The sequence below is a fragment of the Pseudochaenichthys georgianus genome, chromosome 3 (genome assembly GCF_902827115.2).
Source record: "Pseudochaenichthys georgianus chromosome 3, fPseGeo1.2, whole genome shotgun sequence".
Classification (NCBI taxonomy): Eukaryota; Metazoa; Chordata; class Actinopteri; order Perciformes; family Channichthyidae; genus Pseudochaenichthys; species Pseudochaenichthys georgianus.
Window position 1 is genome coordinate 47531983 of NC_047505.1, and position 21372 is coordinate 47553354.

Consider the following 21372-nt stretch of genomic DNA (forward strand, 5'->3'; position numbering starts at 1 on the left):
TTTTAAATTGTAGCTCAGGCACTGCGAAAAAATGGGCCCCGTCAATATGTGGTGCGTGTGATGCGAAGAGGGGAGGGGGGAGGCGGGAGCGTGTTAGAGGATTTAGGGTAGAGAGAGATAGGCAGGAAGAGAGGGAGAGAATGAGGGATCAGGGGATGACTTTGTTTTGGTTTACTGCTTATTACCATCATAATCCTTTGTCCTGTTTTCCACTCTGCAGTCCGGGCACACCTCTCGCCTCGTCTCTGCGTTAGACACTGTGATTGCCTTGTATTTAAGAAGCCTTCTGTGAGCCTCTGTTCCGACAAATGCTTTTCCAATACCAATCACAGCTGAGTGCACCTCATTTGAATCTGTGAAAGGGGTTTTGATTCCATCAGCAGAATGCTCCTCCAAGCGCGGCACAGGCCATTCAATACTGTGGCAACGTGTGAAAGCCTGACTATCCTCACCTAGTGTAGGCATGCACTGTAAAGAGTTCGGGCGACGGCTGCCGAGCTTCTCCAAACCCGTGTTGTTCATTAATCCCCCTTTTATTCTCCACATAGGGCATCATTAGCTCTTGTCCTTTGTGGTTCTGGGAACCGTAAGCCGTGCGACATTCAAACGTTTGATGAAACAGAAGAGCTTGTACTGGTCGTAAACCTCGATGAGGAGTGAAAAAGACTCGGTTTGATGGTGTTTATGCCACCTGGACAACCTCTAAAGTATTAACATACATTAAGTGTATTTGTATTTAACTGCGTCTGACTGTGTGTCGTACAGACCAGCTGCTGATATCTCCACTGCAGCAGCTTGTTGACCTTCAAACTTATCAGTGCATATCTTTTGTCGGAGCCTGCCTTTTGGTCTGTGAGGAGTTTGGATGATGCATCCAAATTAAAATCTTTTGTAAATCCCATTGCTTGATTGCTTTTGAGCCACTGAGAGTTGTTCAACATTAATGGTGAAGGACTTCCTGATTCCCAAAGTCATTTTCTCTTCATTATTCAGGCGTGTATTAGCACCTCTTGTTTTTCCTCGGAGATAACACCCTCCTGCTAAACTGCCTGATACAACTCGGTTCGCTCAGGAGACAAACGGGTCATGCGCGTCCTCTCATGTGCGTCACTGTGTCCCCAGTGTTGGGTTCACATCTAAGTTGCTCGCTTTATGAGTGTGGCTCAAATTGAATGTAACTCCCAAGATAGTTTCACACCTTCTTAATATCATTACAAAGTATGTTGGTTATTTGTAAATCCCTTAAGAAGATGTTATACTACCTCATGGGACAACTGGACTTAATATCAGGCCGAACTAGATTTAACAGTTGAATGACTGAGCCTACTAAACAAGATGCCGTTCACACTAATGTTACATGCATGAGGAATTGTAACCTATTAGACATTTGAGGGCATAAAGAGCGTATTAATTCTCGAGTTATGGTCAAATTAGGGTTTGTGTAAGTCACGCTTCTATTTCCTAATTTCTTTGTGATTGTTTTGTAAAAAAAAAAAAAGATTAACAAGACAAACATGTCGCTGATGACGATGACCAAATGTTTTATAAGAAAAATATATGTTAGAGGGGGTAGGACCAGAAAAGTTTTTTTAAGCTTCTTCTTGCCCCTGTTGAACATGAACAGAGACTATCTGAAAATTATTATTATTGTTATATATATTTTTTTTTTTTGTTTGTTATTATTATTTTTTTTGGTACTTTGTTATAATTATTAATCTGAGTGAAAAAAAGGAAAAAAAGAGAATATATATATATATATATATTATTGTTATATTTTTTTGTTTCTGACATGTTCAATAAATTGACTAAATTGAAATTCCTATTGCACAATTTGTATTTGTCATTATGCCTCATGTATATTTGTGTTACATTGTTGGATCAGCCTAGGACTTGCATTGCCAACTATTGTGCGCATACATACAGTAGATACGGCCACTGAATCAAATTCTAATCAGTTCATCCTTCTGCCCAAGTGGATGCCATGTTGTAAGTTTGAACACACCCCCGGAAAGGTTTTCCAGAGACGTTGTATCCTTGAGAATGACACGAGTGAACAGACAAACCAAAAATATGACAGCCTCAGCCATTACCAGAGGGTGGAAGCATAATAATGAAAGTTATAATCCAACACAAGCTATTATCATACGTCAAGGTGTTGTGTACACTTTTAACCACCTGCTGTGCATGGATGTAGCACGTCTAGATGTATCAACACTAGGTTAGCTGCCGTCATTACGTATCTGTGTGAAGACGCTGGAACCAATCAGTACGCAAAGGAGAGTAAGCACATGATGTCGCTGTATGCGTGGTTACCAGGGTCACTCCCCCGTGTGTGGCAAACACAACAGTCAGCATCTGCTATCATACATTCACGTGAAGAAAGAATTGCTAAAATGGTAAAAAGAAATAAACACAATTTGCAATGGACAGCACAAACAGATTCTGAAAGAAGTCATGCAGAAGTTTCTACAAACTGCTTAAGGCGAAGGAAAAGAAGCAGTGTGAAGTGATCAACTCTGAAGGCTGTGGAACACGAACTAACCCATTGTTCTCTAAATGGAGCACAATAAAACCAAATTATCTTTTTTAAATTGTCCCACAGACAATCAGATGTTCTTTGAACTCCTTGTTATTTTGATTATGCAGAACGATACTGTAATTGTGTCTTTGCTTTCAGGTTCTGTGCAAGTGTTCAGATGTGCCGGAGTTCTTCAAAATAAAAGCGTAACAAATATAAAATGTGGACAAAAAAAACTGTATCAGATCTATAATCTTCATGCTTGGCTGTTTTTTTTCTTCTCATTTCTCATACCCAAAAATAAGACTAGTGACTATAGAAAATAAGTATTGCCCAGTGCCTAGTTTGTACTTAAGCACATTAAATAATAACTAAGTGTATGTAGTAAATTAATGAAGTAAGGAATTGAGGAAAGGGAAAAACGTTCCCCGAGCAGCATAGCTAGTGACATTACAAGTCGATAATAGAGAAAACCATCGAAGCGATTACTGCAAATGTCTTTGGAGTATCCTTCTCTCACTACTTTTCTTTGTATTTGAGGCACTCTGCAGTTTGACGCTTAAACACATCTGAAGCATTGATGCACATGCTGTATCTATAAGAGCATTCCAGTTGTATTGTAATCATACAGTAGCTTATTACCACCTGACTAGATATTAAGGAGCGAAAATTAGTATTGATTTACAATACCATTATAGAAATTAAGAGTGTGGGTTAATCTGGGATTTCAGAAAAGTCTTTCATATAAGGCAATCTTTAACCTCTTAAACCCGAAGGTCCCCCCAGTGGACCCCTCCCACAGTTTTTTTTCGAGACTATGTCTCAGGGCTTCTTAACATTTATGAAACTATTAATGTTTCATACCCTTTTAAAAGGTAAGAAACTCCGCTAACTGACAATAAGAACAATTGTTAGCTAAAAAAAACACAAGAGTAATACCAAGCCTTTGAATTAGCATTGAGCGAATGCTAACTAATGCTAACGCTTTTTTACACAGAACTCACGGTAGAAATGCCCTTATTACTATCTTAACTGCACAAAACAAGATATCCGATTAAAACTGAGACTCAACAGATTCCACACATGTAATGTCATCACTGTACGACCTCGAATTCCTGGAGCTATCAGCCAGAAAAGAGAAAGTAAACAACATCCGGTTTCAAAAATATTACAATAATTAACGCTTACCTTTTTTGATTTGTGATCAAAAATTGTGTTCAACGGAATAAAAACGCTGCTCAAGGTTAATCCAATGTCTTTGTGTCAAGTAGAAATGTGTACTGATAATCCATCATCATATTTATGGCAATATACTGGGTATAAAGTGTTGCCGTCCAGGCTTGCACTTTCAGATATGCTTCGTTTGCTTCTCTATTACGTCCGCTATGGTAATGTTTACGTGGATTTGGGAACTGCCCATCGATTCTATTGGATGTAATGGTTAAGAAAAAGGTGTAAATCACCCGAATCGACCAATGGGTTCCAGAGATATGGTCCTGCGTAAAGTATAAAGAATGCCAGCCAGCGTAACAACATTACGCAGCCGACTTCGTATATTGTTTACAACGTAACGAAGCAGGAATTGCAGTAGGACCCAGAGCGCACGGAGCACAGAGCGGACAGCAGAAAACGGAATTGCAGTTTTGTTGCTTATAGATTATCAGAACATTTCAAAGGGGACACAGCCCCATTGGATATTAACCTATGGATTAACTACATCATCGTTTTTATCGTTTTAATGCCATTGAAGACCAGTTTAGACCAGACAACGAGGAAGGTAAGTCATTGTTAGCCTAGCGCATGTTAGTACCACTTGTTTTGATGTACGTTTTTGTTGATAACCTCGCGAGTTTGTATCTTTCAGTGTTGAGGTGGGCACCGTTAGATTCTGTGTCTTTACGATCATAAACAATGTGTTGGATGTGCGGCTAGGATAAGTAATAAGGGAGCTAGGAGTGATTTTCGGTGCAGTAATAGGTTAGCATTTTTCGCTCGGGGCTAATTCAGAGGCTCACTGTAAGGATAACAGAGTAGGCCTATGTTTTTTTTATTTTATTTTTTTCACAACAGTTGTATTTGGATGGAATAGTGATAATTCAAAGTAATAAAATGATTTTTACAGTGAAAAAGTTCAAATGGAACTGCTGGTTCCCAAATTACCCAGAGGTGAGTCCGCTTGGACTTTATTTTTCTAAACCTCTCTAAAAAGGTCAAATTTCACTTGTTTTGCATCAATCTTGATACAGGGTATTTATTATATGTTATAGTTTGGATTCCTAAAGCTTTTAGTCTACTAGCCCATCATTCAAGGGTGGTTTTCACTATAAGTAATGTTTTTTTATTTAGGCGGACATTAGAATTTACATGTTTTTACTGTGTTCCATCTGAATTTACTTTAAAATAAAAACATCTATATTGATTATGACACTTCTACATCCAACTCACAGATGTAACCTTGCTTTGAGATAAAGGATTATTAATTTACCCCTTTTAGAAGTGAAGATATAGTCTTTGTTGTGTTAGTGGCATTTTCGAGCCTGAAACCTGAAAAACAGGCTCAGGGCTTAAGAGGTTAAGGTCTAGCAAAAAAAGGTTTTATTGTGTTTTGCTTTAGGCAAAGATTAGAGAGTGAAATCCTTGTTTTATATGTTTCTGTCCAAACATGCATTAGATATACAGTACCACACATCTCTTATGCAGGACTTAAATAAAATGTCAGAGTTACTATGACTCTCCAGCAGATAAAGTTTGCCTGTTACACTTCCTCGTCAATATGCTAAAAACCATGTTCTTTCAAAAACAGGAAGCCATCCAACTTGGGAGTCGGAACAATGAAAATCCAGTGAACCTAAATGAAATGTCAGTGTGGTACGAATACAATATCTGTCAAATGTATTAATTTTTCTGTAATATCAAACACAATTTCATGGTTGACATGGTGGAAGAGGATTAACAGCTCATTTATATACCTTTAAAGGAAACACAGACTGTTAATGCTGTAGCTTCTAATCCTCCCAGCACTCGGGGCATGGATGTGTTCAGTCTCAGAGTCAGAGACTCAGAGTGCTCCCTGGCCTGGATAGCTGATGACTAAAGGAGAGAGTGAGGAAGAGCAAAGGCTACAGGGAAATCAAGAGTCGCTGTACCCAGCAGCTAGAGAGGGACTTGATGGTGTCAAAGGACTATGTACTGTGGGGGTAACAATACTAATGGCACTTCTTTAGCATTATGATAATTGCCAAGACAAAATTGCCACCTAATTTCTGCCTGTTTCTAATTATTGAGCTCTTCAATGCAAGCAGGCAGTGGGAGCAGAGCATTGGCAGGCAATTAAACTCCTGCAATTATGTCTCTATTGTAAAGCACAGCTTTACCAAGGATTTGTAGCGCAGAGAGTGATTGCCCTCCGATGCAATTAAATACAGAATAAATCTGGCGTGGACCTGTGAACGGATATTTTAAAGTTCACTGCTATGTTTTCTAACAACCAGTCACCAGCCAAAAAAAACCCTGAAACAACTCTGTTAAGGAGGTCATTTGCCAGAAGAGCCACACCTACTGAGCCATAGCCACACGTCTGTTACAACATCCCTACAGGATGCACGCAGGCATGCCATCTAACCACTCTCACTGTGGATCCCAAAAAAAAAAAACATTTGCATAGAGAGCATTTCCAGGGAGGCATGCTGGGTAGGATTAGTGCTCCTCTTCCTCTAGCGTGTCGGAGTGAGCAGTGACCCGATGCAAATGTGTGCGCTAGGAAGTTTAGAGCTATGAACTGTGGGATACGGAGGAGCGTGGCCATCTGGAAACGCAGTGACATGAAGGTGTTTATGAGAGACTGGGGGGAACAGAGAGCCACAACCTATTTCGTCTCGTTTTGTTGTACAGAAGCCACTGATCCAGTGCGTTGTTGTTAAAAGGCTGGTTTGGGACCCAAAGGAAGCAGATTTAAATTAGTCAATAAATTGGTTTCAGGGAAAATAATATCCAAAGCTCAAATAGAGCGGAGATTAAGGTGGATATTTAAAAACACGGCATGTTCTGCAAAATCCGGCTAAAGGAAATCAATTGTTCACATCATAAGCAAAGGGGAATAAATTACGTTTGTTTAAAATACAAAACTCAAGGCCAATGGAGTAACATCATCACCCACATAATGACCAGTCAATCAGTCAGTCACAGACATCATTTGCTTTGAGCTTGCCTTGCAAAACGGTCCATATATTGTTGGTACAGTGAACAGCAGCACTGCTGAAAACCGCTAACCTTGGAGACATATGGTAATCCAGCAGCATTACAAATGTTCACTTTGCATTAGGGGTAGCAAATACAACTCTGATAAGGCTGCATGAGAGTAATCTGTAAACAGGGAGACTTCCATCCAAGGAGATACAATTATAAACAGCATTATTTGAGAATATGCATGCATTGTTTACTTTGAATCCCTTGAGGCCATGTAGGCAATTTGAATATGACACAGGAAAAAGCTGACTCTGCGAGAAAGAATGGAAACTAGTATGAAAAGATGGATTCACATTGATGGCTATTACTGTAAGAAACGGGGGGAAGGCATCTGTTATTATGTAAATGTCATGTTCAGGGTCACACAACTGAAATACCTATACAGAGAACACAGAGTGAAGAAAATAGCCGTTTGAACCAAAAAGAAGAAGTAGCCAAGGTATCTAGTTAATCGGCTAATCGTGGAAAATCACTATGGTACTTTACAGATTCCGTAAACACATGGCATCACCAACAACATCAGCTTGGATTGTGATGCTTACTATTTTAATATCCTGTTCTACTCGTTATGACAAACAGCATTGTGTTCCCAAAATTGGACGGTAGAGAATTAACTGATGCTTGCTCCAAGGCATTCATTTACTTTTTTTGTTTCATTAAGTCTTGACATAATTGATCAAAAATGTTTTTTAAAGTCCATTAACTTTTAGCCTGAGGCCAGACAAAACAGACACACTTAACACAAATGTGATTATCAGCTGCTGCTGCCAATTTAAATAAGAGACAGTGCTGTTAATCAAACTGTGTGAAATAATAAAACTGAAAGCATGGATCAACAGGGTTCAGCTCCGCCCTGTTCAATTACATTTTGAACAAAAAAAGGCAAACTTTAATATCATGGTGAGACTTCAAAACACATTAAAACAGTTTGGTGTGATAGCTTTGCAAAGCTGTAAAGGTGATGAAGCTAAAGACAGCCTTTTCATTGACAGGCCTCATAAATCAAGAGTTGCCATGTCTGAGTTCTCCCTACCGTATGCTCCCACTTATTCACATCCTTGCTCTGTGCTTCAAGTACAAAATACTTTTTTCTCCATATCATTTCTGGTAGTGCATATTTTATCCCCCACTCCTCTTGTATGCCCTTCGCCCCTCTCTCACGTCCTTTTTTCACAAGCATCTTCAGTGAAAGTTTCCCGCCACTGAGTGAGACATCTGCATTGCAGTGCCGAAGGGAAAGCAGCGACTGGAGAGGAAGACATGTGACGACTGGCTTGAGAGACAGAAGAGGTCTGACCGGTCGTCTCCAGGAGTAATGGATGCATGAGTGACGGGATAACATCACTTCACGCATCATTTGCTATATTACACCACCGTTGTATTTTTGTACATCTGACAGAAAAAACATACCCATTTAGACGTCCAGAAATCTAATACAAACAACCATTTGCACCTCAAAGTGCTGTCACAGGGAAATCACAGAGAGGGTCATCCACCCCCACCTCCCTCCCCGGCTCCCTGTTATTAATGGCGTCATCATTTTCCTCTGCTCACTCTATTTCCCTTCTGATAGCAGGGCCTGCTTCATCGTGTTCTGCCATGTTTCTGTAATTGCTCCAACAGCCTGCCTTATGCTGAGCATATCGTTTTTCGGTGTGTGTGTGCGTGTGTGTGTGCCCATCCAGTAGGCATGTGCGCCTTTGTAAGTGTGTGCATACGCATACATGTGTGTTGCTCTATTCCCCCACCAGGGCCGGCTGTGAGTTTGTGGGGCAGAACCGAGCCGCGGGCATGCTCCACACGGAGCGAGATGACAGCCTCCAGGCCACCATTGGTTGATGACCGTGAAAACACTTGCGGTTAACGTAAAGTGAGCGACCGGCTGTCACAGCGAGGCACGGCGCTTATGTGCAGCCCTGACAACAGCACAACGAGCCCCTCCGCAGCGAGGCTCTGCAGTGCTGCAACAAACAACAAAGACAGGACAGCCCTACAATTCACAACAACAACCACTTCAGACATCTAAAGTACATAGCAAAGAGCGAGAGGAGCAAGACACAACCTCTGCTACGTGTTTGTCACAGTCTTTCGGAATAAATGGGTTTTCTTTACTTCCATTCTGGTGGGCAGAAGCGAAAGCCGAGAGGTGGTTATCGAGGGAAAACAGGGAAGCTAGTGTGCGGGAGAGAATGCCAAGATTGTCACAGATGCCAGCCAAGGTCGGATAAAGTGAGGAGTAAGTGCTTAGAGAGCTACAGGAGCAGAGGCCATCTCTGTGGAGGAGGTGTGAAGGAGTGAGTGTCCAGGCATGAGCGCCGCTGCCTGTACCCGTCATTAAATGAAGCCACTTAAAGGAAAAAGGCTCAGCTCAGAAAAGGTCACTTCTGAAAAGCACTGATGGTTTAATTTAGCCATCTGGAGAATAGTTTTGTCTGTGATGGAGACACAACAAGTTTGGTAGACATTTCACTCACTCCCTCCAGCATTCACTTATTCCTGGAGATAAACTGAGAAGCAATAAATGATGTGACAACATCGCGGCGTAAGGAGGGATGATTACAGAGCAGCCATTATCATAAATCTTAACCTCTCTGTGGTTAAATCAGACTTTTTTAACCCCCTGCATTTCCTGCTCGTTCACTCTCGCTGTAACTCTGAACACACACACACACACGCACACACACACACACACACACACACACACACACACACACACACACACACACACACACACAAACACACTTTATTATGCAGTAACATTACCAGACCCCCTTAGGCAGCTGTGCATCTCTGTATGACTGATGAGGGTAATTTCTCCCAAACAACAGAATGATCACTTTGGTGGTGTGCGCTACAGACCCTCTCCCCCCCCCCCCCCCCCCCCCCCCCCGTCTTCCTTCTCTCCCGTTTTTTAGCTAACAAAAAAACACAAGAAAAAGACAGATATTTGTCACTACGTCTCCTGCAGTGTCTGGAATGGCTCTGGAGATAAATGGCTTCCGCATCCCATACATACAAATTAAAAAAAGAGAATTAATCATTCCACGGATCAAATCAATCTATTGATTCTGCCGAGCCGATACCCGGTCAAACTCTGTTAATAAAATACTTTAAAATCCAGTTCTCCCTGCTGCCAGCTGGATCTAGGACATGTGGGGGCTGTTTACTTATTCTTTCCTTGATTAACATAGGGATCCAATATAATACACATGCCAGTGTGGATTATTCTCACAGTAAGGACTGGGCTGAGCCACAGTGAGTTTACACTGTCTGTGTACAACTGTGCAGCGAGAGATATACTGAGCCGAGAGTAGTTAGGACTGTCTGCTTCTCTCTCTCGGCCTCATAGGTTCAGCCTCAGTGGGTTGTCTTTACCTATTCTCCCATCTGTCAGTCACACACAAAAACAAATCCACCTGTCGGCCGGGAGACTGGGCTGAACGGGGCGAAGCCACAGCTGTCTGGGCCCGACTCGGTGCAGGATGGAGCGGGCCAGCGCCCTCCACTGGTGATGGAAAGCCTATTAAGATGCTTATTACCCCACCTGTCAGCCCCATCTCCTCACCTGCACAGATACGGCAGCCTAATGAAGACAGTCACTTTTAATACAGCACCTTAAACATGGGAGTCACGCCTCTGTGCGTTTTGTGGTCCTGGTGTCCTTGATCACAAGGGCTCTCCAGCCCTTGTGACAATATAAAAATTCAAGCGTTGAGAGACAGGCATTCATACCGCGCCACTTGATTGCCTCAACAATGAAGCTATTAATGCTGCATTATGTAAATCGTAATAGTCACAAACATCTAATAGGATAAAGGCTAAGTACAGTGCAATTTAATGCTGGTGACTTTCAGTGGCTGTTTGAATGATGTTTTCAATTATAACAGAGCTAATTTAATTCATTGTTTCGTAGCTGAAAATGCCTTTTTAAAGCTCGACTGAATCTCTATTTCAGAACTCAGGTTTAATCAGTCATGTACATTGAACACTGGAACGTCCTCTAAAGAGATTGACAAAGTTGCCGGGGATCTGCGTTCTAGGTTTTAAAGGGACAAAGTAAGCCTGCACTTCTCTTTTCCCTCAGACGGCAGGCTTCAGTCGAGGAGGGGAGGGTGTTCATCTAAAAGATGAAAAGACCTGCGCCTTTAAGAGGGCTGTCTCCCCCTTTCCCTCATGCTCCCCCTCAACCACACAGACACTCCTCCTGTGAGCATTTGTGAGGCAGCTCCTGTCCCTTATGTCTCTTCGTGGGGAACAGAACAGACTTCCCAGAGCATCACTGGAGACAAGACAGAGCCCTAGGGAGGACAGCCCAGGTGCAGACCTCCAAGCAACCCTGGCCTCTACTGTGGATGCCAAGAAGAGAACAAGGAGAGGAGACGCACACCAACTCAAGCTGGAGTAAAACAAGCAGAGGTCCAACACAGGAGGTGGACTTTAACAGCTGGACGAGAAGTCAATTTTTAGTTAAATGCGACATGACCATCTGATAAAAATCAACTGCGCTGGACCGGATCACTAAGAAAAAGGTGGAGTCTTAATTTGAGCTTTTAGTTTTTCTTTAGAAAAGTTTTCTTAAAGAAGAATCAACAAAGTACTCCATGTGACTATCAGGATAAAATAACCATCTGACATATATACAAACGACGGAGAGAGAATAATTTATCAATGTCTTTTTTTCAATCTCTCCAGGGCAATTTTAAACGTCTGGTATGAAATTGAGATACTCTTTAAAGAACATCTTCAATGGTCCCGACAGTGCTTTTAATTCAGCAGCCGGGCGTTTATCTTATTTCTCCAGCTCTTTCTGAGAGGGAGCTTTAAAGACTTCATTGATAGTGCTCTTGGGAAGCGGTTCATAATTCTTATGCGAAGTCTTGAAACTTTACAGCTGTTGACTGGAGGGAGAGGAAAGTGCTACATGCATAAGAACATTATGACGACCTGTTTTCCATGTGGGGCGAGTGTGTTTCTGGACTAACATTGCGGCGGAGCATTGAAGACAGAAGACATGTTCACCGGGTGTGGAATGATCACTGGCCAGAACCAGTACCTGATCCGAGACGCTGTCAGGCCCCTTCCCGGACTCGAGGTGAGCCGGCCGATCCAAATTGAGCACGGGTTACCTTCAGGGAGCTTCCCCGTCTACCATAACCAGACTTATAGCACCGTCGCCCAGCCAGCAGTGATCAACAATGTCTCCATCCCGCTGAAACCAGTGCCACTGCCAGTCCCTCCCCCTGCACTCAAACTAGGACAGGAGGGGTTTAAGAAAGTCTGCCGAACTGAGGAGGATAGCCCCTGCCCGTTCCCAGGGCTGGCCTCTGGGGTGCTGGAGATGCGCGTGAAGGAGGGAAGTAAGATCCGCAACTTAATGGGATTTGCCATGGCACGAATGCAGGGAGAGAAGGGCATAAGTGGGGAGAGCGGTGGTGGGCTCCGCCAGGTGGTCTTCACTGGGTCAGGCCGCGCCGTCACAAAGACCATCACTTGTGCTGAAATCATGAAGCGAAAAGTGGGCTCTCTGCACCAGCTGACCAAACTGCAATACAAGGTGGTGAAAGAGGTGTGGGAGAGCAGCGAGGGGGGGGCGTCGGAGATGACCGTGCACAGGACCGTGCCCTCCATCAGCATCCTTCTTTCCAAAGACCCGCTGGATCCCCAGGAGCCGGGGTATCAGCCTCCAGAGGCTCTCAGTGCATTGTGGGAGGAGAGAGAGGGCGTTGAATCTGCCCCGCAGGCACCATGCAAGAGAACACTTGGACCTTTGCCATACAGCAGTTTCCCTCACTGTAAGAGAGTGTGTTTGGGGGAAGGAGTCTCGGTCCACGCTCCCCACTGACTGGCTGAACCGGGGTCAAACAGGGGAGAGGAGGATTGTATCAGAGGAGTTCATTTGGCGCTGCCCTCCATTGAAGCACAATGCTGAGACAATCAGAACACTCACTCAGACAGAACAGTGCTTTCTCAGAAGAACTGAGTACCCACTCCAGCCTCCAGAGGTCAGTTTGACTGGGACTCGAAAGCTTGCCTCTGTACACACAGCATCTAAGGGATGTGTTTCCAAGCACGTCCAACATGGTCTCTCACATCCACATAATAGTGATGTGTGCTACCGTGTTATCAAATCTCTCACAGATCGACATCCAACAAAAGAAGAAGCCATGAATCGCACAGGTTCCAGATCCCTGCTTGCAGTAAACTAAACGTTTTTGTTAGCTCCATGTTGCAATCATTCTTATTCCTACATGCTTAAGTGTAGCTTTTAAAAATACACAAGATATATATAAGTATATAAAATAAAAACGCTTAAAGCCATTGATGGTATGACAAATGCAAAACATACCAATTTTATTTGTCGGATATATTAACTCTTATGAAAACAGAATTCAATAAATTGTTTTTTTTTCCAATGGATGTGTTGTTTTGTATTTAATCTTTCCCACTCGCACATCGTGGAATTTGCAATGCTCTGATTGAACAGAAAATCACAGTGTGCAGATCATTTGATAAGAATAACAGCAGTGAAATGTGTCCGTAGAAAAAGCTGATTTAATGACAAAGCTGTTGATAAGGCAAGGCTCCTAAACCAACCCGGCCTGACAGAAATGCCTCGGGAAGAAATACAGGCACAGATTATCATTAAGATAACAACATAACATCACACAACACAGTGGAGAAAAGGATTAAAACTAGGCTTGACAGAGTTTCGCACTACACTGTTCCTGCTAAATATATGAAACCAAGGCAACACAATATACTCCTCTTCCTTTCTGTGAATAGGCCTACCCACCCACCATATCTATTGTATTGTACAGTATACATCTTCCGCTATAATCTCCCTTTTATAAAGAAAAATAATAAACAATGTGGTCCTAAGTTTTCACAGCAACATTCTAAAGTTAGTTGACTGACATTATCAATTAAATGGTTGCAGAGTTTGACAGTTGTGATGCATTGCCTCTGGATTTTCACACTATTTAGATCCCCTTTTAGTTAAAAAAAAAAAAGGTACTGCTGAGTGATTGCTGAAGCTTAACTGAACGCCCCGTCATCTATGGCAATTGGATCAAATGTAACTCCATGCAGAATGCGCAGCGCGAGAAAAAATAAATAAATACAGCTGGCAGCACCCGTATTGAATTTTACGCATTAAAGATTTCGACATATACTTCTTAAAAAGTTGTCGTAAACATTAAACACAAAATAAACCTTCCAGAGAATTGTTTAATTTAAATATTTAGGAGCTTTTTCCACGGCTTCTGGGGATAATAACTTAGACAAGTGGAACCTTGTCTGAGGCTTTTACTGTTGATCTTAATGAAAATCTGCAGACGCAGATGTCTGCCTCCTGAAGTAAATTAATCAAAGTGGCTCTTAACTGGGGATAATTCTGTTTCAGCTTCAAAAGGAGCGAGAAAAAGAAAGTTCACTTCCTTGGAATCAGCGTTCAAACTCGTCTTTCAAAAGAATACAAATCGTAATATTTCATATAATGGTCAGCCAGAATTTAACAGTGTAAGGCGGACACAGTGATTAACCTCCCTCTCGATCCCATTAAATGAATCAGAGCACAGCCGAGCACCCAAGGTTGAATAAGAAATGCTGCGACTGCAATACAGCACATATGTAGCAAACTGTGTGTCCTCGAGACTGCTGGAAGGTTATCACTCCGGGTCGTTGTTATCACAGAGTTAACAGCTTTCACCCGAGAGCCTTTGGGACCGTCAGTCTGCGATGCGGGTCAAAAAGATAATACCGCTATAAGTAAATTTCAAATCGACCTGCATCTGTTATCAAGCATTAAGAATTCTGGGCCAAGTGTAAAATGCAGTGGGGGTAATTACGGATAACGGCATAGCGTACCTGAGTGAAGGAATAGATAAAACATACTGACAAAAGCATTATCCCCAGCTAAATCCATTGTGGCTGGCACGAAATAGCATGCTGGAGGAGTCAACAAGGTGCATTATAGGAGTGTGCACAAGGTTATTCACAAGCTGGGAATCCATTTTGCCAATATTCTTTGTTTTGAAAGATGTAGTCAAGGTGGATTTAAAGGATATAAAGGCATGGGCCTAAAATTCACCATTGGTTTATTTTGTATTTTATATCTGCAGTCGATTTAGAGTGTGTCAAATGTTTCAAACACCTCGGATTGAAGCAAGTAAAGTCTTGATTGCCCTCACTTTCAACCATGAAGGAGAGACACATACAGATTATTTGTGTGGATGCAACTGCAGAGACGAGTGATGCTTGTGTCCCCCGACTGAGTATATAGGAGTTCAGTAGAAATGTACATTGTTTGTGTGGTTATTGTTATGGAGGCAGTTTTTTAAGTTACATCGAAATGTAGAATGAATGACATTGTTTTAAATGGTAAAGATGTATTCGTACTTGATATCTTAAATAGTTATTCAGTTGTTAAATCATTAATAAAGGACAGCTATGTTTAGACTGAGCAATCGCAGTTATCTATAGTGGTGGGGACAACAGAACCGTTGTGTTTACCAAAGCCAATAACTACATGCAGTGAATGTGAATCAATTCATTCTGAAGTTAACATAATGAAAGTGTTGGCACTCTCTTTTTCTCTTCTCCGCCACTGCAGCAGATGAGAGTGAGGTCTCTGGGATGGTGTGGGAGTTCGCTATCTCCCAGCCTCCAGATGGCTCCGTCTCCTCTTATCTAGAAGAATGGGTGCTGCCTCAATTTTTCAACTCGCCTTATCAAGAAATTCTTTAAATTGAATATTTACTGGGCCTATGTTTTCTGCCTGTGTTAGCCCTCTGAAGTTGACATTCCTCTTGCTTGTCGAGACAGGCCGAAAGGTTTTTCCTCACTCATACACTCCCTTTGTCTCCCTTGTCAAGTAATGGGGCAGTGATTGATTATGTGATTGTCAGGAGAGAATGGAAGGTTAAGCAGAGAGCAGTGGAGACATATTAACGAATGGCCATAGAGGGAATTTGTTTTACAATAGAGAGACGCACATTACCCAAACATGACATCAGGCAGACCTCCATTTTATGTCAGGAGTAAAATAGAGCAAATTAATCACTTTCCCAGCAGTCCATTGTTCCTGCACGAGAGGTTAAGAGAACACTTAAGCAGCTATTGAAAACATCTTATTGCAATAAGACTGGCTGTGGTCTATCAGCATAAACAAGCCGTGCCACAGCTACTCCCTGGTAAGTGTTTGGAAATGTCTTTTCAAAACCATTTTGAGAAATGCCTCCATGTTGGATTAATCAGCAGAGCCGAGGATGTAATTGCTGTGCTGGAGTCAAAGCTGTAAGAGCAGATAATGAACACGGACTAGAGGGCTGCCAGAAATGAGAAGTTCAGGGACCAAAATGTCTTCAGCATCCTTTCAAAAGCCCTTATAGAAAATGAGTATTGTCATTAACCACAGAAAAGAAAAAGGAAATCACCTATGACTAAGTGGTTACTAACATGGAATAGTAATGGCCTGTGCATTGTGGTGTTTGAGAATGGCAAAACATGAGTGCAAAATTAACATTTCCTTTAAGGCTTTTATCAAACTATTTAAAAAAAAGTATATACAGTTACATTAATGCGTCTGTGAGTACTGTTTTTTAATAAAAAGTAATTGAGGGATGGGCTGTTCCGAAATGTGAAGAAAACCAAAAAGAGTTGTTCTTTTTTTTCTGAGTGTTGCTGCCCTCTGGTGGAGAGATACGCTCAAAGTCAAATACAGAAACACCGCTTTGCTCAAGGATGCTATTATACTCGACAGAAATCTATCGCCCTGGAGACCAGAGGGATTTCAAAACAAAGCTAAATGGCCACAGAATAGATTAGTATCTGTATTTCTTTATCCTACTATAACAGCATTCACAACGAGAAAATGTCCAGGCTGTGGGCAGTATTATTGTCTGTCAAATAGTCAATTACAATCTAAATGCTATCCCATTGTTACATTGTCTTTCTCCTACTTTAATTTCTACAAGTGTAAATATTACACTCTTTTATCAGCATGACCTCCCGCCCACAATAATAAGGGATTCAGATCAAATTAGCTTAACCCATTTGAAGTATAAATGAAGTCTTCTAAAAAGCACTAAAAAAGGTATAGCTGTACTGTACAGTCTGAAATTTGTAAAATAAACGTAGTTAACGGAAAGACAACCACGCACGCACATACTGCTGAAACGGAAAAAAACAACATGCAAGGGAGATGCACACGAACAAATGATTGCTCTATGACCTCCAAGGTAAACATCTGCACTTGTACAATGTAGGGAAAATTGATTTTGCTGTGATTAATATGGTGACCGAACTGCTTTAATATACTGGCTGTGTTCAGAGGTGAAAACCAACCAAGTATAAGGTGCAGTGCTCTAGGCTTGCATATTAACATTCCTCAGTGTTCTCCGCAGTACTGATAGAGTGATGAACAGCCGCTGCCTCTCCGTGTTATCGCTGTAATTGGATGCCTCTTTCCACTGCGATCAATATATTGTGTTTTCCTTGAAAATAAGGCACCGTGGTTTTCTTAAGCATTACCTTAGGAACAGCAAGGGACTTAACATCTCTTTACAGACTACCCTACAACCATGCATACACAGACTAACTGCTGGTATTATAACTTTTGGTTTTATGGTTTGCAGGTATTAGAAGTGCACAGACTGAATAGTTTATCAATGGTATATTTATAACAATCAATGAACCACTCAACCATGCCTAACAAGTAGAAACCAAAAAGAGGATGTTTTTATAGTTCGGATTATTAGGTTGAAAATTGTGTTTTAGGGGGATAATCTGACTTGTAATAAAATGTATTACTATCATAGCACAGCTTATAATCAGGCCATATCAGACTTGAAGTAATAGTCTTTTATTGTTAGGCTATTCTCAATATTTGTATATGTTTAGCCAATTTTAGTTTCAAATGTTTAATATCAACCCTAACCTACCTTATTTGTTTGTGTAATGTTCATGTCATTAAGTAGCTGGTGTAACACAGAGATGGTGTTTGGGGGTAGCTTCGTGCTTCTATCAAAACAGACAGCATTTCTGATTAATGATGATGTTTTTGAGGTAAAAGAATATCCAGTGTTAATCACAAATATAGAAGCCTAATCACATGACAAGTGAAGTATTTTATAAAAAATGTAAGGTAATAGATGTAGCTCCAATAAATGGTATGGGACATTTGATATAATACCAAGATACATTTTAATCTTCTCAACATTTAAATCAACAATGAATACATTTTGACATGCCTTTCTGAAGCTGACTATAGAGGCCAATGTTGACATGCAGTGAAGCGGTCATCAATCATTTTATTTTATAAACTAATATTTTAAAAAGTAGCAAAGCTAAAGTTACACAATTGATATCAGTGGTTAAAATCACCCGTGACAAGTGGCATTACACGATTGAGTTGTCCTTTCTTTCCTCAGGTCTATTCAAAGTGCTTCTCCGTGGTGCCATCTCTGGACTTTCATCACAGGTTTTAAAGAAAAACGTAATTATTTAGAAAAACTATTTTCTGAAGTGGTGTCAGCTGACAGTGACCGTACTCAAATAGTTTCCCCAAAATTACGAACAACAAAAACAGCAGCCAGCTACACAACGTGAGGGATTTTTATCGTCCTATGTTGCCAGACAAATTCTAAACCAAGATTGACAATACGACTAAATGATTTGGTTAATTTGAATTCAAACAGTGCCAGCAGGGGGTCCACTCCGCGCAGCGGGGGGATTGGTAGAGTAATATCAACACAGTTGTGATTACTCCATTGAAGCAGTAGGCAGCTCCAATCAGAACCGAATCACTCCCCTCATTACAGACTACAAGGCCAGATCTCAGTAGGAGGACCACAGAATCAGGCTTAACATCTTCCAACTGAAATTAATTGAAATTAATTTGTGGCACCCTGATGTTCCCCATCAACGCAGACTCATTTACATCTGCAGAATCCACCTCGGACTCATTAAGCACGAGCCCATTTCAGGCTTAAAAGCGTGTAAGAGCAGAGTTTGTATTCTGTGGTCTGGACCTTGGTATTCAGAGCAGATAGTAAGAGGCAGAGCACTGTATCAGATGTATCTTTCCAGGAACGATTCTTGTTAAGGAAAAGCAAAGTAATCTGACCAGGTACATGTACCGCTCCAGTGGAGGGGCACCTGCATTTATTGACACTTATTCTCTTGCTTATCTCGTCTCTTGCAGCAAAAAGTGACAGGCCTGGGCAATAAAGATAATATATATTGTGATAGACATACTTTACATCGTCTTAAATTATATCTTAGAAAAAGTGTCATCTTGTCCTGGTTGTAAAGCCTTCGTTACAGTGAAGAGATGTCATGTTAAGACCCAAACAAGCTGTTCTGTTGTTTTCTTTTACACACCAAGTTATTAAACCCACACAACAGATGATTATTTATCAAAAAGCTCATTGTGTAAGTATGTTGTGAAAGCATCAACAGTCAACCTTAAAATGTATGAAATATGCAATATCACAATCAAGGTATTTGGTTAAAAAAGGAAAAATCTCACAATCTGCCAACCCTAGTGACAACCTATAACATATCATCAACATATTTATATCAGATGCAACTCATGTATTTGCACTTGTGGTTTTGTTCAAGCCACAGTGATCATGCTGAGTCCAAGGAATGGCAACTATGGTAGGAATGATTGTCTGCATGCTACATTTACTACGTTAACAGATGTAATGACCAGCATGCCTTTATTATACATGACAAACTATCATACCACATGCCAAATAGTTACCATCCTTGTTTTACAGCACATTCCTAAAAGTCCACATGAGCTGTTTGCTATAATGTCACACAACACGCACCATCAATCCACAGGCAAATGCTTTCCTATCTCCAAAGCGAACCAAAGTACTCTTCAAGCAGAAAAAACAATTAACACAAACACATTACGAGCTAATTCACTATTCCCACCACTACTCTTAGAAACGATTAAGACCTCCTCCACTGCTTCGCTAAAGAACCAAACAAATACAAAAATGATGTGCCATACAAATTTCAATAAGTACTTGCTGATCTGTAGATGTTAATCACAGTCTATTGGGGCAATTAATAAACAGCTCATAGCATTCAATAATAATCAAAAAGCACTCTTACCTCATGATCTTGTTCCTGCCCTGTTTTGTTGTGAGCTCCAAAAGCCAAACGGTGAACCATGTATCGGACAAAGTCCTTCAGGTTTTTGGGATTCCTAAAATGGGAAAACATTGACACTATCAGAAAAAAAGGCCCAGCAGCATCCAATGGACTTTCTAACCCACGAGTTTAAATAAATAAAAAACGTTGTTTTAAAATCTAGAATAGTTTTGTTGTTGCTCAGATAACTCAATATTGCCCACTATTATGTATAATTGAGCAAGCAAAATACCTGAACATTATTTAGCAACGCTTACCCCTGATTTGAGTACTTTGCGATTCCTCACACCTCTTTCAATGCAGCTGTAAGAAAACCAAACTAGTTGTTTTTAAACTTGCTAACTTGCGGCAAAAAGGACTGTAGGCCGGATATGACGTAGCTAGCTTGTGGGCATCAGCAAAATATACGTTTTTAGTTATTATCAGTTTTATTTATCAGTCTTTGTTCTTTTACACATTTTGTATATTTGCTTAAGAGTGTTCAACTGTATATTTGGACTTACTTGTATCACTTTCCAAGGTATTTGCACTGGCTTCACTTCTGCCTGCCATGTTTTCGCGCAATTTCCTGTAAAGGTAGCGTCACCGTAGAAAGTACAGCGGTCTTGAGATATATGAGTATGGACCTTATTCTTATTATATTATTCTTATTAGTGTTCTTATTATACATCCATGGTATGGACCGGACCACCATGGTATGGACATATGGACGTAGATTTATTTATTTTTTTGTACAGTTAATATGATTGTTGGGGGAAAGTGTCTCGATGGGCTGACTTCAAACCTCATTTAGAAAAATGTTTATCAAGAATTAACACAATATAGTAGCACTATTAAAAACGATATGAATAAAAAGGCAATCAAAACTAATCGTGAATTTAATAATTATTGAATCTGAAATCTGAAACTGTATATATTTGTACATTTGTATTAAACTGTATATATATTTACTCTATGTCTAACCCTTTTGTATACAACGTATATGATGTTCTTGAATAAACAAGAAATAAAAAATGTGTGCCCAGTTGATTTTGACGTATAGCCTACTAGCTTCCAACTACTCAGTCTTTGTTTTTTGTAAAATAATATAAATCTTTATAAACATGAACAGTAACTCTGTGTACATCTAAAACACAGATTACAAGGCAGTAAGTGGGCAACTGTCCTTTTATGGTAGCGATAACATTATTTGCCCAACAGATGGCAACATCAAATCCACAGGTCTCCATGGTGCATTCAAAAGCTCCTCGTAAATCCTTACATCGTATTGCAACGCAATTAAATAAATAAGTACATGCATAAAACTGCAATTGAAAATTATAAAAAACTAAATATGTACTTGTTCCCAACAGTTTAATTGTATAGCTTCTATAGAGCCACCTGTTTTCTTATTTGTAATTATCGTTTGTTACAGTCACTGCAACACTACATGTAGGTTTTTA

The 21372-nt window shown here is 40.7% G+C and overlaps 1 protein-coding gene across 2 annotated transcripts; it reads left to right on the forward strand.

Annotated features, from left to right (window-relative positions):
- The first annotated feature begins 10980 nt into the window (after window positions 1–10980).
- LOC117466349 (ribonuclease P protein subunit p25-like protein) lies at window positions 10981–13139 on the forward strand. Of its 2 annotated transcripts, none has more exons than XM_034109559.1 (2): window positions 10981–11292; window positions 11456–13139. In XM_034109559.1, exon 2 carries the CDS (start codon window positions 11775–11777, stop codon window positions 12603–12605), a length of 831 nt encoding a protein of 276 aa, XP_033965450.1. In that variant the 5' UTR covers window positions 10981–11292; window positions 11456–11774; the 3' UTR covers window positions 12606–13139. The 2 variants fall into 2 exon arrangements, with proteins under 2 accessions (XP_033965450.1, XP_033965455.1); XM_034109564.1 differs by having other exon boundaries at window positions 11655–13139.
- Window positions 13140–21372: the final 8233 nt, after the last annotated feature.